Genomic DNA, 27,909 nt, shown 5'->3' with positions numbered 1-27,909 from the left:
AATGCACCTTCTCAAACCCCTCCATGAGCAGGAACCCAGGAGGCCTCTCTGCAGCATGCCCTTGCCTCAAGGAGATACCACTGACCACTATCAAGCAGCACTCTCTCCCCCCCTACATCCCCGACACAGGTACGAGCCCACCTTTCTTGAACTCCTCCAGCATGGCATCGAGCTTGGTGTCATTGAAAACAAAGTGCAGTGGATGGTTGTAGAAGCGGGTGATGGTCTTGAGCGGAGTGCAGTCATCGGGGTCCACAAAAGCCAGGTCCTTAACAAAGAGGAGGTCCACGATGTTGGAGCGGTCACCCTCAAAAACAGGGATGCGGGTATAGCCGCTCTCCATGATCTCAGACATGGTGTTGAAGTCGAGCACAGCCTCGGCAGCAATCATGAAGCAGTCTCGGAGGGGAGTCATCACGTCCTCCACAGTCTTTGTGCGCAGCTCCAGGGCTCCTTGTATAATGTTGAGCTCCTCCTTGACTAGATCGTTATAAGGGTCGGTGACCCGCAGCATCTCCAACAACTTCTCACGGTTATAGACCGTGCCGATCTCCTGGCCCAGGACACAGTCCAGCAGCTTGCTGACAGGGTAGGAGGCCGGGAAGGTCATCATCATGAAAAACTTAGTGAGGAAGATGGTGTTGGCGCCCACGGCCAGGCCGTGCCGAGAGCAAATGGCCTGCGGCACGATCTCGCCGAAGATGACGATACCGATAGTGGAGACCACCACGGCCACCAGCCCAGAGCCAGCAATGTCATCCAGGAGGATGGTAAGCGTGGTGTTGACCAGTACATTGCCCAGCAGGAGGGAGCAGAGCAGATAGTTGCCCTGGCGCCGCACAGGCTCGATGCGCTTGGCATAGTTCTTCTCTTTATCCGTGCCACAGTTCTGCACGATGCGCAGCTCCATGGGGTCCAGGGCCATGAGACCCAGGTTGAGGCCGCTGAACATGCCCGAGAGGCAGAGGAGGAGTGAGATGAAGATGACTTGCAGCCAGAAGGGCAGCAGGAACTTCTTCTCCTCACCCACGATCATCTTGGTGTCCTCGCCATCATGGTAGATCCAGGTGGTCTCGCCCCACGGGGGGGGCCCGGCCGGCCCCTCGGCACCCGCCAGCCCTCCGGGGGACCCGGGCCCCAGTGCGGCGGCGGCGGGGGCCGAGACGGAGGTGCACAGGTAGTAGGACTTGCTCTTCTCCGTCTTGCGCAGGGGCTTGATCTCGATCTCGATGATGCCCGAGGTGCGGCGGTTGAGCACGATGTGCGGCAGGATGATGATGTCCGAGGTGCGGATGCCGCAGCGCTGCGGGGCGCCGCCGCCGCCGCCCCCCACCCCGCCGCCACCCCCTCCGCCGCCGCGCCCCGCCGGCCCCGCCACCGCCCGCCCGCCCCGCCGCCGCTCGTGCTCCGTGAAGGCGATGCGCGACCAGGTCTCGTTGTTGATGTTCTGCCCGTAGACCCGCAGCTTCACCCGCGTCCGCTCGCTCACCCGCAGCGCGCCCCCCTCCATGAAGGAGACGTCGTCCGTGTCCTCCAGCCGCAGGCCGATGATGACCGTCTCCTCCGCCGCCGACGGCGGGACGACGGCAGCAGGCGGCGCGGCGGCGGCGGCAGCCGGGGGCCGCCGGTCCAGGCAGCCGCCGAGCAGCAGCAGCAGCAGCAGCAGCGGCGGCGGCGGCACCCGCGCCCCCCGGCCGCCCCCCGCCATGTTCCCACCGGGCAGCGCGGCCATCTTTGGTCAGGGCTCGGCGCCACCGCGGCCCCGCATCGCCGCGCGGCGCCTGCGGCGTGCCCCGGCTTCCCCGGCGGCGGCGGTGGCGGCGGGCGCGGCGCGGCGGCGGGCGAGGCGGCGGGCACGGCTGCCCGCGGGACCTGACAGGCGGCGACTGCCGGGCCGGGCCGAGCCGAGCGCCGCCTCAACCCGCTGCGCTCCCCGCCCCTCCCCGCCCGCCTCAGCGGAGGCGGGCCCGCGGCCGCTCTCCTCCAATCAACGCCCGCCCCCCCCGCCAATGGCGGCCAGGCCCCGCCCCGCCGCTCGCTACCTCCCGTCCAGCCCGGGGGGCGCGTGACTCCGGTGTGTACGCCAGCCGGGAGGGGGCGGGGCCGGCCGAGAGGCCACCGCCAATGGCGACGGAGCTCCGGGGCCGGCGGGGCGGAGCCTCGAAGGGGCGCGACCAATGGGGGCGCGATGCGGCCGGCGGGCCCGGGACGGCGCGTGCTGCGCCCGGCGGGGCGGCTCGCGAGCTCCCGCGCCGCGGGACGGGGCGCTCGGGACCGCACGGGGGAGGCGAGACGGAACGGGACGGAACGGGACGGAACGGAACGGGACGGGACGGGACGGAGCCGCCTCTCCTGCCGCCCCTGCCGGGACCCGCTCCAGCTGCCGCTGCCACGGGCCAGCCGCGCAGCTCGCCCCCAGCCGCGGCCCCGTTGCGCCGCCCCGCGTCCCCTGCCACGGCGGTCGGTGGTCGTGCAGCGCCCTCTGGCGGCCCGGCCCGGGGGGAGCATGCCGTTGCCCGGCTGCCTCTTGCGGGCCGGAGAAGCTCCTTGGGACTGCCCCGTGCTCGGGGACGTGTCCTCGGCACGGGGTGTGCTGCCGACCGGGGCAGCGGCTCTCCCGGCACCGTCCGTTGCCCGGTCCCGCTCTGCCCCCGGCCGCGGTCGGTGTGGTAAAGTGCAGCTATTCAGCCGTCGCTCGCCGTTCCCGGCCACGCTCCGCCCGGTGCCGCGGCATTTCCTCGGCTGTGTCGTTCCTGCGAGCGAAATTCCGCATTAACTGTTAAACCCGGCCGGGCCGCACTCCCCGCTCCCATCCCCGCCTTCTGCTCAGCCGCCCGCTGCACCTCCAGCCTCCCCAAACTCAACAAACCCTCACCCAGACGGGGCATGATTGAGGCCGGGGCTTTGGAGCTCCCGCTGGGGCCGTTCAACACTTCCCAGGGAGCTTCCACTTGGCCTTACAGCTGCATGCACAGAGCTGATTTGGGAAAAGATCTGTAATTTAGTGTGTGCTTACATCCCACCATCCCGAGAGCCAGGCTGCTTCCGAGGCCTTGGCTGCCATGCCCCAAACCCCACAGGGGCAATAAACACCCCAAGGACCGTCCTCATCATTCCTCTTTCCACTAGTGATGAGCAACATACATAGAGCGCAGGATGCAGTTTAGCAGTTTAGATGAGCAGCCGTGGGAGCATCTGGTGTGGCTTGTGGTGTTTGAGACCATATTTTAGGTTCAGGGAGACCCCTTAGTGGAAGTAAACCAGCCCCCCTCCATTTAAGCTCTTGGAAAATGGAAAAGTAAAGGATTTCACAGGCCAACCCAACACAAGGAGCAGAGCATAGTGCTCATGGGGCTATACCCACAGATCTTCCATGGTGCCAGACCTCATTCAGCTCATCCCAAGGGAGTCCTGCAGATCTGCTCCCTCGGGGAGGTGACGGATGCTGCTGAGCCACAGCAACTCCCTGCTAACCACAGTGAGCAGGGACTCCAGAGCCACTTCCCTTTCACCTCGGGGTGAATCCGAGCACCACCACTTAGGGCTCCTGTCCTCACTGCACCCTCCCTGCCTGCAGAACGCAGTAGAGCTTCACACTGGGAGAAGGGCAGTTGGCTCAGCTCTGCAACCACCAAAACACCAAGAGCGGCGTGTTGGACAGATTGTTTTGGGGTTCCTCACAGATGGGGCTGCAGGACCTCCTCACTGCTTGGGGCAGGGGGGCAAAACCCTAAGGCTTTGCATGCACAAGCAAAGCCAGGGAGACAAGGCACCCCCACATCCACAGCCTGGTGAGGACCCCTACTGAAAGCTCAAAGTCAAGCCCTTTCAGCTGCTTCCTCCCAGAAATGCTAAGGATTTGGTTAAAAAAAACCCCACAGGTGGCATTTAGCTGTGGCCTTTTTCTGTATGCACAGAAGAGGGGGGCCTCTGTCCTCAGGGAAGCTGAAAGGCTGTAGCAGGGACTCATGCCTTTTTAATGATGGGGTTTGCAGGTAGGGCCGCCTGCTCCATCTGCTCTTCCGTTCGCACTGGGGAGGCTCTCTGACAGCAGGAACTAATTGCTGCCAGCCTCCCAGGATGAGCTCTGCAGGGACTTTGGGAAGTCTTTGTAAGCAATCGCGGAAGAGGGCTCCGCGGGGAGGGGGGGATTAAACAGCATCTTGGCTGTGTTTTCAGCAGGTCCTTCCCAAGGTCACATCAGTACATGCAGTTCCAGAGCTCTTCTACCGGCCAGGTCACAGCCACCACTGGAGGCTGGTCTGCCAGGGTGCCCCACCTGAAGCCAGCTAATTCGTGCCCTCTTGACTGCAGGTAACACCAAGGACTATTTTCTTTATTCACAGTATAGCTCTAAACACAACTCCTCATGAATTTTTGTGCACCCAGCAGGTCAGACTCGTAGTCTTGTCCACAGCCAAAAGGACAGGCTGGCAAGGCAGCTTCCCAAGAAGCTGTACTTACGGGCATTACTTATATGTTTAATCTCTAAATTGTAAGTTAATTGCTCCCTCACCTTGCTGATGGCAGAGGGCAGGTGAGGTGGTCTGGGCTGTCATGCCTGGGTTTGGACTTCCCGTCACTGACCCTCTGGGTTTTACTCACTTTTCAAGCCAGATGCTCTGGAAATCCTCCTTGCCACAGAGACCCTCCTCAGCCACCGCTGCTGCTGCTGCAGAGCATCACTGGCACTTGCCCATGCTTATTTTTAAACCCAGGTATTTTTTGTTTGCTTTTTGTCCTCCCCCATGTCACAGCAAGACGCTGCTTAAATGCAGAGAGGGCAAATTCGGTCCCTCCTGGAAAACCAGTGCATGAGGAGGGCTGGAAGCAGTTCCGCATTTCTAAGCTCAGCTGCTCACCCGAGGGCTGCTGTTCAGCAGCTCCCCACCTTCCCCAAACAGCCTGTGAGCCAGGGCACGTGGGATTCATCTCCCACCACCGAAGCCCTCACTCCTTGCACGATGCAGTCAGCCAGGTTTCTGCTTTTCCAGAATCCCTGCGTTTCCCTGCAAAACTCTGCAGGTGTGACGGCTGCAGGGGACTTGGGCCTTTCCCGCTAGATGGAGTTCAGGCGGAAACAGAAATCTCAGCAGTGCTGCACAGGGAAAGGTAGAGAAATTCCCTTCTTCTGGAATGGGCTATGGGGCTGCAAGACAAGGCATGAGGAGCTGAGCTTGGGGCATCCTCCATCCTGCATGCAAGTAACAGGGACATCCCTTTGCACCCCATGTGCCACAGAGAGCTCTTCATGGAGAAGCAGGGCTGGCCAAGCCCCCAGGAGGTGACCAACCCTTCTAACCCACTGCCATGGGGAGATGCTCTTTTGTACCCATGTTACTGAGCTGCTCACCCCACTGCTGGGAGCTGGCACAGGCTCTGCCTTGCAGATGGATGCCTGCAGATCCCTCTGTGTGGTGGGTTAACACAGGGAGTTCAAAAGAAGGAAAAAAGCAACTGGGCTGCTTCTTGCTGTGCCTTTTGCTTCTCAGAAGTGTTTGTGTCCCAGCTGCAGGCTCTCCAATACCTCAAATTGGAGCCATGCTCATGCAGAGGGGTGCATGCTGCAGGGCCAGGCCCTGCATGGCTCCAGGGCCTCCTTTGGCACCCTGTTCTGCCCAGCTGCCTTCTGCAAACATCTCTGCTCTTCTCCATGAGCTCAGCATCAGCACACAGCTGCTGCCAAACCCACACCAGCCCTGCCATCCTACACGCAGGGACCAACAACCCCATTCGTACAGAGACATCCCTGCCTGCATGTCCAAGCCATGCAGCCACTGCCAGGCCCATAGCAAGGGGATATAGTATAGGATGGCGTCCCATCCTCACCACGAACAGGCACAACCTGCCCCACCAGCCCCAGCAGGGAAGCACAGCACCCCTCAGGCCCTATGGTCCCAGCCACAAGCACACAGCTTTCAAGCTTGGCTATTTATTTGTCCTCTGGTGGAAGCCTCACACCGCTGGGGCCGCATCCTCCTGCCCTACTGGCACCCTCTGGTGCAGGGGCATCGCTCTGCACTCAGCAGGAAGGACCACAGGAGCCACCAGGACGGCAGGCAGGACGCGGGGTCGACAGCTGCTCCAGCAGCTGGAAGGGATCACGGATCTTCTCCTAGAGGGCACAGAACACCCAGGGCACGATCAGGCCAGAGGGAAGCAAAAGGCACCCAGGAAGGCTGCATTCCCCCCCGCTCGCTCCCTGCCGGCAGTACAGCCCAAGCAGACCCTCTATAGCCAACACAGGGGCAGCCCCCGGGTCACTCAGCTCCTCTTCCCTGCCACGAGGAGGAAGCCAAGAGCTTCTCTGGGACTTCGGCTCTGCTTTCATCTGAGAAGCGCCTCCTGCTTGGACAGGGACCCGAGAACATCTCCCCCTCCCCAAGTGCAAGGTTGTGTTTCAGGGACATGCAGCTGCAGAGTGTTATCTCCCTTGCCTCTCCTGGCCCATCTACGGGCTGGAGGGACCATCAAAGAGAAGAGAGGCTTCCAGCTGATAGAGATGCTTTGTGCTGAGGGGTCAGGGCTGGCAGCCAGGGCCAAGCTCACATCAGCAGCTGTGAGGGCAATGGGCAGGAACAAGCCACAGGGATTGGCCATCACCTCCCTGGAGCAGGCTGTCTCCAGCCGTTCCCCATGGAGGATGTCTCCCCTTGGGAGATCTCAGGCAGCTCCAGCTGGCAGCCCTGGCAGCCCCCATGGACATGCTGAGGGGCACGGGGCTCTCATGTCAGCTGGTTAAAGCAGATCCCCCCTTTGGAGGGCTCCAACCTGTGCTGAGTGCAGTTGCTCAAATTCAGGCATCCCATGGGCTTCTGACAGCACAGATGGCCTCATGTCTCTTGGTGTCATGCCATAACCCCTCTGATACCCCAGGGCAACTCTGACGGCACGGACATCGATGTCCTCATCTCTGAACCCAGCTGTGGAGCTGCCTGCTACCAACCTTGACCCCCTTGCCCTGCGGTGCAGCACCAGGTTGGATCAGGAACCTCTCCGCAAACCTGGAGCTCCTCAAGATCGCAGCCATCTCAGCATCCACGTCCACCACCTCTCCTTCCTAGGGGCAGACGGATGGTCACAGGGCTGGGGTCTGGGGTATGTGGCGCAGGGGACGCCAGTCACCCAGATGACGGTGGGCAGCAAAAGCAGGAGCACAGCCTGACCCCAAAACCTTGAAAAACATCCATACCACCAAGCAGCTGGCTTCAAACCCTCCTGTGAAGCCACCACGGATGTCCTGCTCCTACCTTCACCCCAATGCAAAGCATGGGTCTAGCTGTCTGTTTGCACCTTCCATGGTTTATATAGCCTCTCTGTTCCCACCTACTATTCCCTCTACCCTCAAAATCACAGAGGACACTGCTGAGTAGCACTGCTTCACCCCATCCCACAGACCAGGACTGCATGCCATCCTGGGAGCCCAAGCATGCCCCCACATGCACCTTGAAGGTGAAGTTGGCATCAAACACCAGCTCTCGCTCGTGCCCCACGATCCCACCATTGTAGGTGACCTGGCCTGGCCCAGCCCGGCTGCTACCCGGCACCTTGAACAGGCGGAAAGTCGCAGAGACAAAGCAGCAGTCACCTGCAAAGAAGAGGTTGGTGGGTTGGGAACAAGCCCCGGGTCCCAGCACAGCCCCCCATGGCTGCCCAGAGCTGATGCTCTGCTCAGGCCCTCACCAACAATGCTCTCCAGCTCCTTGTCACCGATGGTAATGGGGCTGGCAGTGACAAGGCATGGGGGGCTGAACCCCACCTCCTCGGCGATGCTGTACAGGTCTTTCCAGTACAGGGCTCCCGCCAGGCACTCTCCTAGCATGAGACCATGGACAAAGGTGATGGAGGCAAAGGTCCAGTCTTCCCATCCCAGGCACCCCCATCCCAGAGCCCTACGCACCCCACAGCACCCTGTGCTTCCGGACGGTCTCACTCAGGCACTGGCTGGCATAGACATCACTGAAATACATCTCTCCTCCAGGCTGGAAGGCAGCATGGAGTGAAGGGAGATCCCAAGAAGCAACAGGACAAAAGGGGCAGGGAGAACTGGGCACCCCTCAATGCTACCTTGCTCAGATCCCTATGCAGAGGTGCCCTCCCCTGCCCCATGCCACATCTCCGCCATGCTGGGTCCCATTTGCTGCATCCCAATGGCACCTCAACAGGAGGGACACCCCAACCCTGCTTCTCTCCCACCATGGGCATGGGCCCCATCATTACCTTCAGCACGCGGTAGGCTTCTTGCAGCACAGCCCTCTTGTCAGGAGCGAGGTTGATCACGCAGTTGGAGCTGGGGAGGAAACCAGAGCTCACTTGCACCCTCTCACACACTCAGCATCACCAGCTGCTGTGCATCCACTGCCTGCTGCATGTCCCGTGGCTTCACGCAGGATGTGGAGATGCCGATTCGACCATGAAATGGGCAGTTTGTACACTCACAGGCTCTCCACCAGGCACAGTTGGGATTTTCCCTTTCCTAACATGTGCTCCTGAAGCAGGTGACCCAATGTGATGCAGTCCTGGACCCCAACCCACAGCCCCAGGCAGCAGCAGCACCAGGAGTGGCAGCAACCTGCATGCCTGCCTGGTACCTACATGACAATATCATAGCTGTTGTCAGCCAGCCCGGCATCACCCAGCTTCTCCATGTAGCCCTGGAGGAACTCCACATTTGGCTTTTGGTAGCCAAACTTCTCCGTGTGGTAGGCAATGTGCTTCTTCGCCACCTCAACCTGGGAGAAGGAAGGGGATGATGGTGGGAGGATGCTGGGGGGGGGGAACAAGGAGAAGCCCTGGCTCCGTGACGTACCTGGCCCTTGGTCATGTCTATGCCGGTGACATGGCCTTGCTCCCCAACCAGCTGACTCAGCAGGTAGCAGTCTCTGCCGCTGCCGCTGCCCAGGTCCAAGATCCGACAGGATGCCAGGCACTCGGGGACCACCAGACCGCAGCCATAGTACCTGAGGGGATGCTAGCTGAGCCAGGCAGAGGTGCCCTCTGCGCAGGGTGATTGAGGGGCTGCAGCCCACAGGGTGACAGCAGTAGAGGGGAAACTCTGGGATTTACTTGGCCACCACTTCCTCGTGGACACGCTCCAAAGCATCCCTTACCACCTTGGGAACAGGCTTGCTCAAGGTGATGCACGCGTTGGTTTTCAGGTCCTCCGTCTTCTGCAGCTCTTGGCCATAGTAATCCTGAGATGGGAGGAACAGAGGTCACCAGACCACAGCAAGCTGTGCCCTGGGAGCTCCCCATGCACCAAAACATGCGGGCCATGCCTGCACTCGGCCTGTACGTGCACCCAATGTCCTCTGACAGTGGCACTCTCATTTGTACTCAGCTAAAGATTAGGCTAACATTAAGCACCCCTTTGATTAGGCTAACATTAAGCACCCCTTTGCTCCCATCCTGCCCATCTCCCCTTGCTTGTATGCACAGCATGTTTGTGCAGTGGGGGATTTAATTCCCATTTGCAATAACTCTGCAGGTTGCAACCCCCATTTCCCCAGCCAAGAGAGGCACAGGGAATGAGAGCAGGGAAACACAGGGTTACTCAGCACCTTATTCCTATGGAAATTAGAGCAAAGGAGCCAGCCACACCTAAAACTGTTATCTGGGGCCTGAAACCACCTTTGCCCTTGGACTGCAGCAGGCATGACAGCACAGCCTGGGCTTAGCTGCCCTTGCCCAGTCAACCTGTCCCCCCTCCCCACGCTCTGTGCTCCCCCAGCCCGGCCACCCCATCCTCCCTCCGCCTCCCGCCCGTACCCCTCACCTGCACCTCCCGGTGGATCTGCTCTCCACAGGTTGCTGCCACTGCAGCGGGAACATGGGGCTGGTGCCTGATGCCACTGCGATGGGCACCACGACAGGCCCTCCCAGGGGCCCCAACCCTCCCTCTTCCCCCACATACAGGAGCACTTTTTGACCGCCGCCAGCAGCACCCAAGGAGACCCCCCCCCAAACTTTCAGCCTAGTGGGATGTCCTGACAACAGCCCCCTGTCTCCCCCAACCCTAATCCCAGCTGCCCTGGAGAGACGAGCCCCTAAAAACCTTCCCAGCCACCACCCCCGCCTTGCTTTGCCGAGAGCCCTCAGCCGCAGGGGTGCCCCAGCACCCCCGGCAGAGCCCCGGGCCGCCTTAACTGCCTGCGGCTGCTGCGCTCGGCCAGACTCTGCTCAGCCCCGGCCACGCTCCGCCCCGGCTCCGGGGCCCGGCTTCCGCCCGACACCGCTCCCGCCCGGCCAGACCCCGGGGCACGGCCCCGCGGGGGGAGCGGTGCCCGCTGCCATCACACGTGGGCCATGCCCGCACCCGCACCCGCAAAGCCCCTTCCTGCTGCCTCCCCCCATCTCTGCGCCCACGTGGTGCAGCTCTGCCCGTGCTCACCCCAAATGCAGGGAGACAGGAGTTTAATGCTGCAGGGCTGCTCCGAGCTCTGCGGAGGACGGAACCTTGGAGGTGAGCCACCTGCAGCAAGGACACACTGCAAAGAAGCCCCCAGCGCTGAAGCGCAATAGGGGACATCGGAGGGCAGAGACCCACTGTCTCGCCTCTGCACAGAGACTAGCTGCAATGGCATCCAGCACAGACTGGTGAGGCTTGGTGGTGGTCAGGGAGCTTTTATTCTCAGCTAGTCACAGCTCAGGGAAAACCCTCATTCCCAAAGTGCATCTGTAAAGCTGGGAATCAGGACCCCTCCCAAGGCACAAACACACACACATACACACACTACACAGACCCTTGGTGACAGTAGCACCTTCCTGGGAACGCAGGAGCAGTAGTGCCACCAGGCCAGTCAGTGCCACTGGAGGGGATGGTGAAATCCAGCCCAGGAGGTGGCTCTCAGGAGCCGAAGCCCAGCATCACTCCAACAGGAACGTGTCAGGCTGATGCCAGCTCTCAGCCTGCCTTCTCCTATCAGCTGATGAAAAGCACACTCGGGCAAACAAGTGCTTCCCGTGTGCTCCAAGTGCTCCAGATAAGTGATCTACCAAAACCAACACAGTATTTATAGCCTTGGCCTGGTGTCGCTACCCGGGATGTGAAAAGGAGCCTGGTTGCTACTCCTCCAGCACAGAGCAGTGCAGAACTGAGCACACCAACCCCTCATGCTCTCCTGCCCGCTTCCCGGCCAGGCCTTTGGATGCCTTCCCAAGCAGATACATACACCACAGCCAAGGCTGCTTCATCAAAAGCTGGAGCCGCAGCCCAGGAAGAGGAATGCAGTTGAAGGCTGAAAGCAGTGCAGATGGGCTGGCAAGGGGATGATGTTCTGAACTCTGGCAGGGTGGAAAGTAAGATAATCTCTGAGCAGGATGCTGGCCAAACCATGTCCAGCTGACCAGTGACAGAGGTGTGTGCCCACATTCCCAGTTTGAGAATTGCTGGCCTGGGACTGGCACCTCAGTCAACACTGAACCACCTCTCCCACCCACTTACAGCTCCAACTGATTAACATGCCCTAAATAAAACGCACTCAGTGCCACCTCTGTGTCTAAATCCAGATCAGTGTCAAACTGCTGGCACCTGTATTTAAAACACACACTCAGTTTTATGCATTTCTTGCCAGAGGTGCTGGTGTGGGCTGAGCACCTCACGCTATGTGGGATGTAAGCAAACACAAGAATTGCTGTGGGGAGCAAAGTTTCAGGTGGGTTTGTTTCAGTTTGCTCTAGTTAGCAGGTGAGTGTTCTGGAGCAGAGACGTGGATGGAGACACACAAGAGAGGCCCACGTGCCCAGAAGGAGAGATTCTGCACATCTCCCAGCTGACATCCAGCATCATCCAAACACAGGCCTGAACCCCCAGGTCTGGAGGGGAAAGGACGCTTCACTGTCCTCAGTGCCAGTTGAGATGTCCTCATGCCTTCTCTACACTTCATTTCAGCAAGTGGCTCAGCTGGTCCTGCAGGTTTGATGACTGCTCGACACTACAGATGAAGCAAGAAGAAGTTCACAATGAAATCTGCTTCCCAAGCTGTGCTGACCAGAAAGGCTCTAGCATTGATGCTACAGTAAAGAGAACCCTGGGGTTCCCCAACCCACCTCCGTATCCCCACAAGGCAAACCTCATTTTATGCCCTCATAAGCACACAGCTCTGCTCTACACCACCCTCCTCTCCTATCACAACCAACTTCGCAGGCTCTACCATGTCAATGAAACAGGTGGAAATTCTGGTATAAATCATCCCTTCACTCAAATTCCCATCTCTTCACAATCCCAAAACACTATCCCGCTGGGCTGGCATCTGTTTCAAAGGCAGCTGCATAAAACTTTTTGCTGTTTCCCACCACCCCTACTCCATCCTTTTTCCCTTGCCATCAACCATTCCTGGGGGACACATGGTCCCCAGGTGCTGCTACTGTTCCTTCAGCTGAGGACTCACTTCTTCTGAATTGCTTCTTGCCTAGGTGAGAAAAGGAGACAAAAAGAGCATTAGAAAAACAACAACTTAGCAACAGGGTTCATGTTATGTTGAAGAAAAGGGACTTGATTACAGGCTCAGGAGGCCAAAACCCCAGTGTGTTTCTAAGTCCTAGAGGACAGAAGCAGCATTAGCTTTTCCTCCTCAATCTGAGATGTGTCACATGCTCTCATAGGAGACACTGTGCATGCCAAACAGGAGGCAAAAATCCCAGCTGTCCCACCCTAAAACAGCCTGAGCTGTACCAGTGGAGCTGGAGAGGCCTGGAAGATCCCAGCTTCAGAGTCTGCTCAGCTCTGAGGAGCCAGGCAAGAGGGGTTGGTCTGAGTGGGCTTCGTGCAAAGTCTTTAAGTAGAACGGAATAGAGGGAACCACTTAGCTCCCCAGAGAGAACGTGGTGTCCTCTACTTACTGGTATTGTAGATGAGTCGTTATTATGGCCATTTTCCTTAAACTCTGTGGAGAACAAGACAAAGAATGAATGTTGGATAGGAGCAGTTCAGCAGGATCACAGCGCAGGCTGTCCCTACACCCTGGGGAGCTCCTCCAGCCTGGCCACCACTGTAGCACTGTACTGACTCTGAAACATCCCTACCAGTATCTGTCAGCAGTGGCACGCTCCCCTCTTCTTTCTCAGTGAGACAGGCACTGACAGTAAGTGCTTTGTTTCACGCTATGGTCCCTCGAGCTTTCTGATAGAGATGGCACAGCTTAAGGGCTGACCTGGGCTGCAGGATGCTGATAGACCAGCAGCACACGTGGGTTTGAAAAAGCATTAAATTATTCTGGCCACCAGCCCTGCTGCCTGAACTCGTGAGATGTAGTAAACGCCCCATTCCTAGAAATACTCAAAGGGAGCTGGACAGGGCTCTGAGCAACCCAATCTAGTGAATATGTCCCTGCCCACGGCAAGGGTGTTGGGCTAGATGACCTTTAAAACTTCCTTCCAACCCAAACCGTTCTATGAGTCTATGACTTCAGGGTAGAAAAATTCCACGTTATCGGAGATAACATGTCTGCATATCTGTTCTTATAATCCTCCTCTCCTCCTGTCCACTAGAAACGCCTGTTCTAGCAGTAAAACACAGCTTACATCTTCCGAGTGCAGGATGGCATCTTCTTGCGTCACCATGTTTTTAGCAGCTTGACCCAGGAGCTAGGAGACAAACACACCAGACTGAGAGGCAGCAGCTCTGTGTCCCGAGGCCTGCATGCACGGCTGACACGGTGCAAGGCGTGGGGGTGCGGTGCCCACCCTTCAGAGCATACGGCCGTGAGGAGAGCATCGCTTCAGCCCATCACTGCGGAGATGTCATGGGGCAAAACGCAGCCTCCCTCCTCCCCCAGCGCACCCAAGGGGCACCCAAGAGCCCTGCGGCCCTACCCGCAGGCGGGAGGCTCCCTCCTAGGACTACAGCTCCCAGCGTGCCCCGCGCGGGCTCGCCGGGCCCCGCTCCTCGGCCTCGCTGCATGCCGCGCTCCGTAGTGCTGGGTCCTGGCGCCCGCCGCTCACCTCGGCGCTGCGGGAGCCCTTCAGCACCTGCTTGGTGAGGGCGATCACGTCGGTGCCGCAGCTGGTCACCTTCTCGGTCAGCAGCCCCTTCACCGAGTGCCCGAAGCGCACCTGGGCGTCTGCCGCACCCGCCGCCGCCATCTTACCCTGCCCGCGCACCGCCCCGCGCCGCCGGGCGCCGCTACGGTGTGTGCCGGGGGACCGAAGAGTCGGGAAGGCGCAGCCCCCGAGGCAGGCGGGGCGGAGGGACAGCCTCGGCCCCTCGGGTGCCGCCACGGCCCTCCTCAGGACACCTCAGACCCGGACATCACCTCGGGCACGGACACCCCGAGGCTGCTCAGCACCGACCAGTGCTGCTCGGGCTTTCTCAGCACTGACCAGAGCTGCCCAGCACTGACCAGTGTTGATCAGGGCTTCTTAGCACTGACCAGAGCTTGCCTAGTACTGCCCACTGCTGCCCAGTACTGACTAGAGCTGACCAGGGTTTCTCAGCACCGACCAGTGCTTGCCCAGTACTGAAGAGGGCTGCCCAGCACTGCCCACTGGTGCTCAGCACTGCCCAGGACTCTGCAGCGCTGAACAGGGCTGGCCCATTGCTGCCCGGGACTCACCAGAGCTGACCCGGTCTTCTCAGCACTGACCAGTGTTTGCCCAGGGCTCCTCAGGACTTCCCAGTGCTTGGCCAGTACCGACCAGCGCTGTCTGGGGCATCCCAGCACTGCCCATCGCTGCCCATCGCTGCCCATTGCTGCCCAGCACTCCCCAGTGCCCCCAGCCCTGTGCTGCCCATCCCCTCCCAGGCATGTTGAAGGGTGCCCAGGCTGGGGCAGACCCCCGTGTCCCACCGGTCCCCAGCTGCGCTCATGGCACCCGGGGCTGCCCCTGCACCCCTCACCCACCGCGATGGAGCCCGAGAACAGACCCAGCCCTGCCCGTCCCCTGGCCCACAGCCCGCTGGATGCAGCTCCCCCACGGCCACCCGGTGCGACCATGGCCCCGCCGCCCTCGCCCCCGTCAGGTGCCCAGCTGCAGAGCTGGCTGCAGGCCCAGCGCCCGTTCCCCCTTTCCCGTCCCCCTGATAAGGAGCCGAGCCCGCCTTGGGGGTCAAGGCGACGACCCCGCCGCCTGTATAAAGGCCCCCCGCGCCGCTGCAGCCCCACAGCCGGCCCCACACCATGCCGCTGCTGGGCGCCCTGCTGCTGGCCCTGGCTCTGGCCCTGCTCTGCTCCTGGGGGCTGGCACACCGCAGGGGCACGGCGGGGCCGGGGCGGCCGCGGAGCCTGCCCGCGCTGCCGCTGGTGGGCAGCCTGCTGCAGCTGGCCGGGCACCCCCAGCTCCACCTGCGGCTCTGGCGCCTGCAGGGCCGCTACGGCAGCCTCTATGCTCTCTGGATGGGCTCCCACTACGTGGTGGTGGTCAACAGCTACCGGCACGCCAGGGAGGTGCTGCTGAAGAAAGGGAAGGCGTTCGCCGGACGGCCCCGCACCGTGAGTCGGCAGCGGCGTTCGGGGAGCCCCTTCTTCTGCGGCGTGGGGTGAGGCGGGGGCTGCTCACAAGAGAGGGGCTGGCACCCGGCAGGGTCCCTCTCCTTTCCCCGTTCTGCCTGCAGCAATGGCAGCGGCACGGGCAGCCCCCTCTCTGCCCCGTTCCCCGGGGCGAATCCTGCGCATCCTCCATCCCAAGGGGGCCCGGTTTTCCCCAGGGCTGGCTGCATTTTGGGGCATGGGTTCAGGTACCACCGGGCTCCCTGCACCCTCCAAGTTCCCCGGGCACACCTGTCCCTAACCCTCCCCGACCTCTCCATCAGTTTTTGGGATGGGAAAGCAAAGCTCATGGCCCTGGCTTTGCCCACCGGCGCTAACCACCATCCCCCTGGACCATCCCTGGGATGAGATGAGATGAGATGAACATCCAGCCGCTGCAGCATCACCCCTCTCGGGGCTGCCCTGCAGCAGGGTGACCCTGGGACTGCGTGTCCCACAGGTGACCACGGACCTGCTGTCCCGGGGGGGCAAGGACATCGCCTTTGCCAGCTACGGGCCCCTCTGGAAGTTCCAGCGCAAGCTGGTGCACGCTGCGCTCTCCATGTTCGGGGAGGGCTCGCTCACCCTCGAGAGGATCAGTAAGTGCTCCCCCCGCTCTGCCTCCTCCCGCACTTTGATCCGAGCTCAGCTTTCCCTTTCCCTGTGCCCTGATCCCCTGGGACCCAAGGGGGACTCATTGGCTTGGCCCCAACCCCCCCAGCATGCACTTAGTTTGCCTGCCAGGAGCTCGGTCCCTCTCCTTCCATCCCTGCTACTTTGCCAGCACCTCTCCCCATATGTTTTTCCCCCCAAGCTTTGGCTCCCCTCACTCAGCTGGGGAAACTGAGGCACGGAGCCTGCTCCCAGCCCACGGGGCTCCCTGCTCCACCCGGGAGGTGCATCCAGCTGCACACAGACTTCGCTGTGTGTCCCCATCCCCTCTGCTCCTCCCACACCCAGTATCACCCCTTCTGGCCACCCCAGCCCCTTGAGGCTCAGCCCTGACAGGGCCCTCTGCAGGCTGCACACCCTGACTGAGTGGGGGACCCCTGCTTCCATCCCTCAGATGCCCCCTGCACCCCCTCAGCTCCACCGTCACCCCTTTACCTGCTCCTCCTCTCCACCCCAGTCTGCCGGGAAGCTGCGTCCCTGTGCGAGACGCTCAGCGCTGCACAGGACATGGCCCTGGACATGGGCCCTGAGCTCACACGGGCCGTCACCAACGTGGTCTGCTCCCTCTGCTTCAACTCCTCGTACCGGCGCGGGGACCCCGAGTTCGAGGCCATGCTGGAGTACAGCCAGGGTATCGTGGACACCGTGGCCAAGGAGAGCTTGGTGGACATCTTCCCCTGGCTCCAGGTAAGCAAGGACACAGGGACTGCCAGTTCTTCTCACCCTGGATCACAGGAAGGAGTTGGGAGGTGTCATGCAGGAGGGGGCTACCTGAGTACCCCAGGGTTTAGGAGGGTCCCTGCCCTGGTGTCCCACAAGAGCCAGTACCCTGGTGGGCACAGATGGACTGCAGAGGCTGGGCTGAACTGGAGCCCCTCACTGTAATGGGGCTTTTCTCCCCGCAGATCTTCCCCAACAAGGACCTGGCCCTGCTGAAGAGATGCCTCAAGGTGCGGGACCAGCTGCTCCAGCAGAAGTTCACCGAACACAAGGTGCCAACAGGGCCAGGACAAGGGCGATGCTCAGGAGCTGTGGGGTGCTGGAGCTGCAGGGGTCTGTGCCCAGCACAGCCCAGCTCACACGTGTCCCCTGGCAGGAAGCCTTCTGCGGGGACGCTGTGAAGGACCTCATGGACGCCCTCCTGCAAGTGAGGCTCAGTGCCGAGAGCAGCAGCGCCCTGGCACCAGGGCTGGAGCTGACTGACGACCACCTCCTCATGACGGTGGGGGACATCTTTGGGGCTGGCGTGGAGACCACCACGACTGTGCTCAAATGGGCTGTGCTCTACCTGCTCCACTACCCCGAGGTAGGGTCTGTGTTCTGTGTCAGGGCCACATAGTGGGGGCTTTGGGGAAGGAGGTGCCAAGGGAGATGGCAGGCTTTGCCAATGAGCAGGACCAGGCTGTGGCCAATTTACTTTTGCCCCACACAGTGTGCCAGAGCATGCTGGTGAGGCTCAGTGTACCCCACTGCCATGGGGAGCCCCAGTGCACAGGGCACCCCCATCCCTGGGCTCCCATCCCAGCCCTTCCTCCCATCTCAGGTCCAGAGGAAGATCCAGGAGGAGATGGACCAGAAGATCGGGCTGGTGCGTCATCCCCTCCTCAGCGACCGCCCACTGCTGCCCTACCTGGAGGCCACCATCAGTGAAGTGCTGCGCATCCGGCCCGTGTCCCCCCTGCTCATCCCGCACGTATCCCTTGCCGACACCAGGTGAGACCCCCATGGTACTGTCAGGATGTGGGCAGAGACTACGGGAGGGAGCAACCATCTCCCTCTGCGTTTGCCTTGCAGCATCGGGGAATACTCCATCCCCAAGGGCGCCAGGGTCGTCATCAACCTCTGGTCCGTGCACCATGATGAGAAGGAGTGGGACAAGCCTGAGGAGTTCAACCCCGGTGGGTTCAGTGCTCCCAGGGGGCAGGGGATGGTGGGGCGGGTGCAGCAGGAGAGGCTGAGCCTGGGGCTGACTTGGTGGTGGGATGTTGGATGCTGTTCCCCCCTGGCTGGGGCACTTGCACTGTCTCTGCTGTTGCAGCTCAGGGGAGGGACATGCAGATGATAAACTCAGGCAGGTCTCAGGGACTGATCTCTGTTGATGCCAATGCTGCCTCTTCCTGTTGCAGGCCGCTTCCTGGATGAGCGGGGTCAGCACATCCACTCGCCCTCGCCCAGCTACCTGCCCTTTGGGGCTGGGATCCGTGTCTGCCTGGGCAAAGTCCTGGCCAAGATGGAGCTGTTCCTCTTCCTGGCCTGGGTGCTGCAGCGCTTCACACTCGAGTGCCCCCAGGACCAGCCCCTGCCCTCGCTGGAGGGCAAGTTCGGCGTTGTGCTGCAGGTGCAGAAGTTTCGGGTGAAGGCCAGGCTGCGGGATGCATGGCGAGCGGCCTCGTGATGGGAGCCAGCCCTGGACCCCGCAGTGGTGGGGTGTGATGGGACAGGATGGGACATGCCCTGCCTGCCCATGGGTGCAGGGTTGTCCAGATAAAGCTGTTCCCAAGGCAGTGTGGCTCCTGGTATTTTTTGGGCAGGCTGTGGAGGGCAGAGGGAGGTGGGAGGGTGCATGAGATACACGGTGGTCCTGCAGCTTGCTGCGAGCATTAGGCTGAGCTGGGAAGCCATGGCACCTCTGTGGGGCTGCCAACACCAACAGTCCCTTCACCCCTCCCAGGGATGCGAGGTGGGGGCCTGTCCAGAGTCAACACTGAGCCATGGGGACCACTCCCCCAACACAGCCAGGGGGGACAAGGGCCCACCCCAGCCAGGTAAGGGGGGATGTGAGCAGTGGGCAGTTTGGGGTTAGGGATGCCCAGGCTGTGACCATGGCTGGCCCCTGCCTCAGTTTCCCCACTGGGAGCAGGGAGAATGAACATGACATGGGCTGGGAGCTGAGCCTGCCATGGGGCAGGGAGAGTTCTTCAGCCCCATCCCAGGACACTGGGACCCCTGCTTGCTCCTTGCAGGGAGAAAGAGAGAAACAGCTCAGAGATTCCCTCAGTTTTGACTCCCCCGTGGCTTCCTCTCCCTCAGTACACAAGTGCACTCACTGCTGCCAGCACACATAGGCATATGAACACGTGCCTGCACACACATGCACTTACAAGCATGTATATGCACACAAAAGCACAAGGATACATTTATGCCTGAGTATGCTTACATACACACGTACGTATGTGCTTGCATGCACACATGTACACCTGCATGCATGAAGCCCCTTCCAGGCAGGACACAGGCCCCTTGTAGGGCTGCAGGGCTGCCTGATCCTGTCCTCTGTGTGAGCCATCAAGGGGAGATGCAGGCAGCACCAGCCCCAGGCAAAAGTGGGGCTCCCATTGCTTGGGGACACCCAGGGGCACCTGGAACCCCCTCCCACCCCAGGCCCAGTGCATGAGCACCACAGCGCTGGGGGCTGCTGACATTCACTGTGCAGCAATCATGGAATCGTAGAACAGTTTGGGTTGGAAAGGGCCTTAAGATCATCCAGTTCCAACCCCCTGCCATGGGCAGGGGCACCTCACACTAAACCATCCCACCCAAGGCTTCATCCAAGCTGGCCTTGAACACCGCCAGGGATGGAGCAGTCACAACCTCCCTGGGCAACCCATTCCAGTGCCTCACCACCCTAACAAGAAAGAATTTCCTCCTTATATCCAATCTAAACTTCCCCTGTTTAAGTTTCAACCCGTTACCCCTTGTCCTGTCACTACAGTCCCTGACAAAGAGTCCCTCCCCAGCATCCCTATAGGCCCCCTTCAGGTACTGGAAGGCTGCTATGAGGTCCCCACGCAGCCTTCTCTTCTCCAGGCTGAACAGCCCCAACTTCCTCAGCCTGTCTTCATATGGGAGGTGCTCCAGTCCCCTGATCATCCTCGTGGCCTCCTCTGGACTTGTTCCAGCAGTTCCATGTCCTTTTTATGTTGAGGACACCAGAACTGCACACAATACTCCAGGTGAGGTCTCAGTGTTCTGATGTTCACTGCGGCTGGGTTATGGCCATCACTTGGAGCAGCACAACCTCCTGGTAACGCAAGGGGCCGGGTTTGCTTTCACAGAACACTACCGAGCTGTGGAGGGCAGCACACAATTGGGTTTCTGGTTCGCTGTAACTTGATCTCTTAATATTTAACTCAATGGCAACACAGCTATGGCTCAGGGTGCCCGGAGGGAAAGCGAATCGGGAAAGCGGATAGATCCACACAGCCCCAGCACAGTGTGACACTCCCAGCCCCACACAGCCCCACTTTTCCCCCCTTTTCTTTTCCCCAGCTCTCCCTTACTCGCAGGCAGGAAATCTGGCATACAGCCTCCCCACCACTACTCTTTCTACTTTGTGTGCCAAAACTGCACGTTTTGCTTTGAACCACCAGCACCTGGCTTTCACCAGCCCCTTCACTTTTGGCATCTGATGCCAAATGGGCCCTGTCAGCCTGGGGAAGGCACAGGGATAACGAAGACAATGTGCTCGCAGCCCAGCCCAGCACTGTGAGCATCTCCCAGTCCATTCTCAGGCGGGCTCAGGGCAGTGGTGAGGAGCTGGAGGAAGAACCTCTGCACACACAGGGGCAATCCTCGGGGTGATTTGTGCAGGTGACCCACCAGAAGCGGGGCAGAGGGGAGCTCAGCCCTGCTGCTGCTGCTGTGTGCTGAGCCCTACAGCCCTTCCTGTTCTCGTGCCCCTTTCCATCACACCAGGGGTGCCGCTCGGATTCTGCTCCCTCCACCTGCACCGGCACAGGCTGATGCTGGCGTGTGAAGGGGGACTGAGCTCAGAGCAGGTCTGGGGAAGCCTGTCCCAACAGGATGCTCTGGGCTTTCCCAGGGACTGCGCCAGCCTGGTCCTTCCCCTGCCCCACAGCCTGTCCCCAGCTGCACGTGCAGAGAGAGGCTCCTCTCCAGGCTCCGGCCGTCACCAGCATCCCGATGCCTCCCAGAGTACCAGGACACGACCTCCAGCACCGCTGTGCCTGCTTACCAAGGCACTGTTTGACCCTGGTGTAGGAAGGGATTCTCTCCTTGTCAGAGCCGCCGCAGGGCCGGCCCCTTGCACGCACGGTACCGCTGCCACAGCGCTCGCTGCAAGGTGCGTGCGCTCACTGCAAGCACTCAAGGCCAGCGCGTACCATGAGGCAGGAACAGGGACTTCGGGGCCGGGGATGTTTCGAGACGGGAGAACAAACGCCTCCGGCTGCAAACGCTTGCCCGAAGCCCCGGCTCCAGCTGGGGCTCCCTGGGTTGTGCTGGCAGCTGCTGCCCTAGACCCGGGCCCCAGCCACGCGCTGCAAACCCCATCACCCCGAGCCCGGCCCCAGCCCATCTCCTCCCAGCCGGAGCAGGCGGCGCCGCGGGGCTCCAGCGCCCGGCACCAGCTGCCGGCACCGGCACCGTGCGAGCGGGTAAAGAGCCGCGGGCACGGCTGCTCCCGCGGGGGGAACGGGCAGGGACGGGCTGAATCATCCTCAGAGCGTTCATGCCCTGACAGCTGCAGCGGGGCCGGGCCCTGCACCCAAACACTCCTGACCCCACCGCACAGCTTCACCCGGGCTGCACCGGGCTCCCTTCCACCCTCCTGCCCCCTGAGCCCCTGCGGAAGTCGGACTCCCTGGGCCCACCCTGGACCAGTCCTTTGGCCCCACTCAGACCTGGCACCGAGCAGCTCAGCGACTCAGACACAGGCGGATGATGCCCATGAGAGAGCTGGGGGGGGGAGCGCAGCAGCTGCCACTAGGGGTTTCGGCCGGCTGAGCAAGGGCAGCCACTGCGAACACCGGGGCTTCTGCCGCTGAAATAATCCGGCCGCTCTAACAGCTTGAGCCATGCTGGGTCCCTGCCCTTCCTCCGGGGTCACCTGGGGTCTTTGCACTAAGCAGGAGGGAACGGAGCTAAAGGGCAGCTTATGTGGGTCAGGAAACAGCATCTCCCTGCAGCCCAGGGGGCTGCAAAAGAGGAATCAGTGATAGTGGAAGGGATGGAGATTTTTCACCCATGGCTGTTCCCACGCTGTACCCCATGGAGCAGAGCTCACACCAAGGGAGGACTCGAGGACACCGGGTACAACAAGCCCAAGCCTTTCCGTCACACAAACTCATTTCGGGGGGCACAGCTCTCAGCCCACCCCGCTCAGGAGCCTTCCAAGCTTGAGGGGCTCCACTTTACACCGCAGGCTGTGCTGCAGAGCCGCAGCCAGCAGCGGAGGCGCAGGTGATGCTGGCAGTACCTGGGGGCTGGCAGCGGGCAGGGCGCCGGGCGAGCTGAGCGAGCACGAAGCTCAGGACACAGCTGTTCACCACCCGAAAACAAGCCCAGCACCACCCCGGCGGCCTGTGACCCCCCGGCACAGAGACTGCAGCGCTTGCACCACTCCTGAGACGCCTGGGGTGGGCACCGGGCCCATCTGATAACAGCAGAGCTGTGCTGCAGGGGAGGGGGAACCGGCTCTGATGAAGACAGCGGAAGAACAGCAACTGATCCCGGCCTGCCCACGCTGCTCGCTGCGGTCTGCTGCACGGCTTGCTCCCAGCGGGGCTGCCGGCCCGACCCCGCGCCCAGCCTGGGCCAGGCTTTTCCTATAGAAACAAGAGATCCAAACCCAAGGGGGTGACACCTCCTGGGCAGGTGAGTGAGGGTCGGGAGGCAGCCGGCTGCAGGGAGCGCGTTCACTGCAGCAGGATCCCTGCCAGGCTCCGCTGGGAGCGGGGTCACCGTGGGTCGAGCCCGGCTCAGAATAGGATGTGTCTGTGGGAGCCTGGGCTGCAGGGGCAGGAAGCGAGGCAGCCCCGGCTGCCGCCGCTGACGCACGTCCCCGGGCGCGACGGGCGCCCCAACGCTCCTGTTGCCTCAGAGCTCCCAGCCGGGGCTGCTGTCCCGGAGCCTCGCTCAGGTTTCCTGCCCCAGGAAGTTTTCAATGACTGCGTAACGCAGCAGCTTAACTGCGCCTCGGCTTTCCTTCGCCTCGAGTTAGGCAGGTAGGAGCTCCGAGAGCAGGCTGCCAGCACACACCAAGACGCACCATCCCCTCCTCCTCCATCTTCAGCCAACACCCAGCCGCTGGGTTGTATAAACATGCAACAATACGCTGTAGAAAAACCAGAGCGGTGTTCCCAGAGGGGTAAGTTTGCATTGTTGGAGCTGAAGCATCCCTTGGGAACACCAAGGCGATGCTGCAGCATCCACCAGCCGTGCCTGGGGGACCCTCTTGCTGAGCCATCACATGGGCTCTGCAGTGCCTGCCCCCAGGCGACATCCCCCCACGCCTGCAGGGACACCCGCTGGGTCTTTGCCCTCAGAGCTGACTTCAGTGGCCAAAACCACGCCGTGTAAGCAGCACTGCACTGCCAAAGGCTCTGGCAAAAATAGACTTTAAGTATTATTGGCACCAACACTTGAAACATGTTGCAAAGAAAAACATCTAGCCATGGATTGACACTAATTTGCCCTCAATTGTGCTGCACTGTTTGCAACTCGGTTTTGAAGTGGCATGTTTATGACAATCATAAAACACTTGCCCCTTATAGCTTGAAGTGGGTGGATTTTGGTGCCCTGGTGGTAAGAGATGCACACTTGCCTGCATCCTCACTTCTCCAGCACTTTACACCCACGGCGTGCAGAGAAGAGCTCTGTTCGTGTCATGTTGACTTTCTACCAAGGGACACAGGTGAGGATCAAGCACCTTTCTAAAGCTCCAAAGCTGGAGCTTTGGGAGCTCTCTGCCTGCCCATGTTTTTAGCCCTGAAGAGACACCAGCTGGATGCCTCCAAGGAGCTGTCCTGCCCTGCACCATTCCTCCTGCTCCAGGTCTAAAAGCCTGAATCACCAAGAGCCACACTGACTGTCCTGCTCCTCCTCAGGCACATGTGGGCTTAAGAAATGTGGTTTGTGCCTTCTTTCTCTATGGTCCTTAAAAGCCTCCAGGACTCATAAAAACAGGCTAAAAACAGGTTCACCCCTGCTTCTCCCTGACTTTTTAAGATCAGAAATAGCAGCTTGCTTAGAGGTAAGCACCTGTATGTCCATAGAAGTGGGGTTTCCCCCACCCTCAGTGGGGTGGCACGAAAGCAAACACAGATTTTTTGTCTTATACCACAAAAACACTGGCAGGGGGTCTCCCACTGCCACGGGGCCATCCCCAGGACTTAGAGCAGTTAAACCCCACTCCATAAGGACTTACGTGCTTTGTTTTAGCTTTCTCTGTGCTGTGAGGAGCAAAACCCGGTGCCAATACGTACAGAATTCCTAAGGGTGGCACTGGGGACCTTTAATTCTCTTCTCAAAAGATGCATGCGGTCAGTGAACAGCTGGGAGTGACCTGGGTGGTCAGCGCACAGGGAGCCAGCGTGGCTCTGGGGTGAGTACAGCCTCTCTGTTACCTTGCACACTCCAGGCATCCAGGAACAAGGTCTCCTGAATCCACACCGAAGTCTTTCATTCCTAAGAGCATCCAAAGACACAAACTGAAGAGCTGCTTTCATCAGCTGTTCTGATAGCAGAGAAGGGCTGTGACAGACAAAGGAGTGAGATTCTCCTAAACCTGGTAAGGTAAAAGTGCTCTCCTCAAACACGTGGGTAAATACGGAGATGAGCACCACTTGTCTTGCTGTCATCTCTATCCAGCACAGTGCTACGTACCTCCAGTTCAGAAACCAAAGCACAACCACAAACTAAAGATAAACCTTGCTCTTAACTCACAAAATGATGCACATACACACAGGCAAGTTATCAGAAAAGGCATTATATTTTGGTTTCCACCTTATTTAAAACTGATTTTGGTTTTCAATCAATCAAATCTGAGTATGCCCGAGTTCAGTTTTCAATTTTCTTTCCCCCCCCATAACAGTAATGATCAGGATGACCATAATTATAAAAGGGCCGGGGAGAAAACCCGAGAACAAGATACATAGTGTGAACTGTGCTCTCTTCCACATGAGCACACTAGGGAATGTTAGTTTCAAGCTCTTTGTTTTTCCTTCAGGTTGTCACTAACAAAATCTCTACCGTTTATTAAAGCAAAGCTACAGTAAATTTTCTTGCAGTCTTACAGCAGGTTTTCGTATTACCAGTAGGACTTGCATGCATGGATTGCAGTCACACACACACGCTCACAGACATTGTACAGTAGCCAGTTGGCACCATAAAAACAAAAGGAAAACAGACATTCATTTCTTTGAAGTGGTCAACATTAGAATCGCACCGAACATTTGGATTTCAAACAAAAATACTGCACAGGTCTTCCACATCTACATGGTAAGTCATCCCTTCACAATGGACGGAGCTCTCGTCTCCATTTGTTCAACATGCATCGCTGAAGCTTGAAGGCACGCTGGCCAAAGAGAGCCCTGTTCTTTTTTGTCATCTTAACTCCAGTGTGCTGCTGTCGGGGTGCAAAGAAAGGAACAAAATAAAGCCAAGCCCTTTTGCAGCACACCGGGAAAAGGTCATTCGGAGACCACAGTACTTGGAAGGCAGCCCAGCTGCCTGGATTCTACTTCTAACTGTGCTCTTGGAGGCATTGAAGGAATACGCTTGTCTTTAAAAATGACATATAAAGGCAAATTTCTGCAAAGCCTTTCTTTTCAAGCTGCTCACGGTAGACTAACACTCCTTCTGGAAGAAACTGGTCCTTCCATCACCAGCTTGAAGTGGGAAATTTCCTACCTGCTGTCTTAAACACTGAAGCACCAGAGGTTATAGGGCTGCTGTGTTCAGGCATTCACCAGCTTCAGGAAAACTTTATACACACGCACACGTACACACACACAAAATAAAAGCTAAAACGAAAAGAAATCCCCAATACCTCAAGAGCACTATATCAAACCAGAACTCTTGGGCTACTGACTGCCAGCACTGTCAGAAGCTGCTTGCTTCTGGGAAGACACCTGGAGGTTGAAGCCTGACGGTGATTTTGTATCCTCCCAGGGTGAGATCTGCTGAGCTTTACTGATTGCGAGATAAAGCAGTGTTTCAGAAAACTAAAACCAACAAACTCATAATAACCATCACCAAAATCACCATTGGGAAAATTCCATTTGTTAGAAGGTCTCATTGAGAAACACCAGTCCCTGCCCTGCGGAGCAGGACAGACATGATTAACAAAACCCCGAGCGACCCGTCCCCCACGTGCCGGGCCTTCGAGGACTAGTCCTCGAATTATACTGGAGGGGGAGAAACAGAAATAAACTAATGAAAGGTTGTATCACCTTTTTTCTCCTATTAAAGTTGTTATCCTCTTATTCCACTCTCATTTCTTTGTTTTTTTTTTCTCCCTTCCACTCTGCCACCTTAGCTGGGGGAGTTACTGGTACAAGAGTTTGGAGAGTCCTGCTCATTTATTGTGTTCAAGAGTACACACACTGGCTGCCGGGGCAGGTGGTGGTGGCTGTGTTCACGGTGCTGCTCCTCTGCGGCATTAAAAAGCCCTTCCTCCTCATCCCCATGGGGTCGGCCGCTGCAGCTGTCACAGAAGTCCAGGGGCCCGTCCAAAGCATCATCAATGAGCCCATCAAACTCCTTGAGGTCGTCGTCATGATGGCCCCGGTTGCATACACAGACTTCGATGCCCGAGTCGCCAGTGAAGCGGCGCTGCCGGCCCGGCGTCTTGTCCTTCGCATCGGGAATGGCGCTGCTCTGCTCCAAGCTCTCAGAGCTGTAACCTTTGAGCAGTTCCTCCTTGCACTCAGTATCCTTATCAGGACTGGCCCTCTCCACCAGCTCGGCTCCTGTGCTGGTACCACCAGGCTCAATGCTTTGCATTTTGGCAACTGCTCTCTCAAGCGTGGTGGCGGAGGGCTCGGGATCCCCAAGGCCGGGCGACCCGGGGTGGTCAGTACTGCTGTTATTGCCACTGGGTGCTGCTGAGCTGCTCTGTGCTGGCTGTAGGTTTCTTGGCGTGTCTGGGATTGTGCTACTGCTGCCTGCTGGGACGCACTGCTGATGTAAGGCACTGTATGGTGGTGGTGGGGTCGGCGGTCGGTTCACCACTTCCTCATAGGGAGGTAGTAAATAATTTGGCAAAAACCCTGAAAGTGGGAAGCAAGGAGGAGAAGTTATTTCTTGAACAGCTTATCCCAGGAAACAAGTCATTAACACAGGTCTGTTAGTTGTTTGTTGTCTACCAGCACCTTCCCTCTGAACAGCTCAAGGGGCTTTACAAGAGGTGCCAAAACTTGGCCCAAATGAGCCACATCAAGTTCTAGAGAAGCAGCAATCATGGCACAGGAGGGAACCTTTACAGGAGGAGATGGACACAGCTCAGAACAGCAGTCTGATCTCTTGGCTCTCAAGTCTTTGCCCAGGGCTACCAGGTGAACTTACCATCACCACCCTGTACCCCAATACAGCCCCATAAACCACACCAAGGGATGGCCTGCATCAGCTGCAGAGAACATCCTCACCAGCCCTCTCCAACACTGGCTTCTCAGCCAGGATTCCACTTTCAAGAGCAAAGACCTCATCTCGCAAAGCTTTATGCACATATGAAGAGACATAAGCAGTTACAAGGATCCTGGCTTTCAGTTGTTGTTTTAATACTGGATTCATGTTTTTTCTGGTGCAGGCAGAACAAACTGGCAGTACTGTCAAGAAAGTTTGGTTTATTGTACTTACAGCCCCACAAATCTATGACAGATTTTGTTTATTTCTTAAGAGGCAACAAAACAGTCTATATATAGACAGAATGGACTTAAATACTGGAAACACAAAGACAGCACTGCAGTTTTCCACGTGCAATTGGGTATCCCTGGGAAGGAAAAGGCTGCTGGGGATTATTTCTGAGGAGGCTGCA

At 59.0% G+C, this 27,909-nt stretch overlaps 5 protein-coding genes across 13 annotated transcripts in view; 1 reads left to right on the top strand and 4 right to left on the bottom strand.

Annotated features, from left to right (window-relative positions):
• CNNM2 (cyclin and CBS domain divalent metal cation transport mediator 2) overlaps nucleotides 1-1,807 on the bottom strand; it is a 124,528-nt gene extending 122,721 nt beyond the window's left edge. Inside the window, exon 1 of the mRNA XM_065672158.1 lies at nucleotides 142-1,807. Within this exon, the coding sequence (XP_065528230.1) occupies nucleotides 142-1,732 (1,591 nt within the window). The 5' untranslated portion in view covers nucleotides 1,733-1,807. The remainder of the gene's footprint in view (nucleotides 1-141) is intronic.
• A 4,109-nt stretch (nucleotides 1,808-5,916) lies between these two features.
• On the bottom strand, nucleotides 5,917-10,214 carry AS3MT (arsenite methyltransferase). Of its 2 annotated transcripts, XM_065672159.1 has the most exons (11): nucleotides 10,147-10,213; nucleotides 9,776-9,816; nucleotides 9,067-9,194; nucleotides 8,810-8,960; nucleotides 8,596-8,732; nucleotides 8,221-8,290; nucleotides 7,901-7,982; nucleotides 7,684-7,815; nucleotides 7,446-7,588; nucleotides 6,947-7,060; nucleotides 5,917-6,115 (listed from the first exon to the last, which is right to left on the bottom strand). In XM_065672159.1, coding segments are annotated over exons 1-11 (1,092 nt in total). In that variant the 5' UTR covers nucleotides 10,148-10,213; the 3' UTR covers nucleotides 5,917-6,022. The 2 variants fall into 2 exon arrangements, with proteins under 2 accessions (XP_065528231.1, XP_065528232.1); XM_065672160.1 differs by lacking the exon at nucleotides 7,901-7,982 and having other exon boundaries at nucleotides 7,541-7,588; nucleotides 10,147-10,214.
• Nucleotides 10,215-10,607: 393 nt separating this feature from the next.
• Nucleotides 10,608-14,129, bottom strand: BORCS7 (BLOC-1 related complex subunit 7). Its single transcript, XM_065672162.1, has 5 exons — nucleotides 13,942-14,129; nucleotides 13,522-13,584; nucleotides 12,841-12,884; nucleotides 12,390-12,410; nucleotides 10,608-11,933 (listed from the first exon to the last, which is right to left on the bottom strand). The coding sequence occupies exons 1-5, from the start codon at nucleotides 14,080-14,082 to the stop codon at nucleotides 11,882-11,884; spliced, it is 321 nt and encodes a 106-aa protein (XP_065528234.1). The 5' UTR covers nucleotides 14,083-14,129; the 3' UTR covers nucleotides 10,608-11,881.
• Nucleotides 14,130-15,082: 953 nt separating this feature from the next.
• Nucleotides 15,083-18,640, top strand: LOC136011293 (steroid 17-alpha-hydroxylase/17,20 lyase). The gene is made up of 8 exons (XM_065672942.1): nucleotides 15,083-15,428; nucleotides 15,925-16,063; nucleotides 16,594-16,823; nucleotides 17,042-17,128; nucleotides 17,233-17,442; nucleotides 17,680-17,849; nucleotides 17,931-18,034; nucleotides 18,263-18,640. The coding sequence occupies exons 1-8, from the start codon at nucleotides 15,117-15,119 to the stop codon at nucleotides 18,529-18,531; spliced, it is 1,521 nt and encodes a 506-aa protein (XP_065529014.1). The 5' UTR covers nucleotides 15,083-15,116; the 3' UTR covers nucleotides 18,532-18,640.
• A 6,205-nt stretch (nucleotides 18,641-24,845) lies between these two features.
• The window catches only part of WBP1L (WW domain binding protein 1 like), a 60,241-nt gene continuing 57,177 nt past the window's right edge, over nucleotides 24,846-27,909 (bottom strand). For all 8 annotated transcript variants that reach the window (XM_065672149.1, XM_065672155.1, XM_065672151.1 and 5 more), the window contains one exon: nucleotides 24,846-27,145. In XM_065672149.1, coding sequence (XP_065528221.1) covers nucleotides 26,409-27,145 — 737 coding nt within the window. In that variant the 3' untranslated portion in view covers nucleotides 24,846-26,408. The remainder of the gene's footprint in view (nucleotides 27,146-27,909) is intronic.

This window comes from Lathamus discolor, chromosome 3 (genome assembly GCF_037157495.1).
Source record: "Lathamus discolor isolate bLatDis1 chromosome 3, bLatDis1.hap1, whole genome shotgun sequence".
In the NCBI taxonomy this organism is placed as follows: domain Eukaryota; kingdom Metazoa; phylum Chordata; class Aves; order Psittaciformes; family Psittacidae; genus Lathamus; species Lathamus discolor.
Note: the sequence above shows the minus strand (reverse complement) of the source record. Positions and strands in the feature narration are given on the sequence as shown.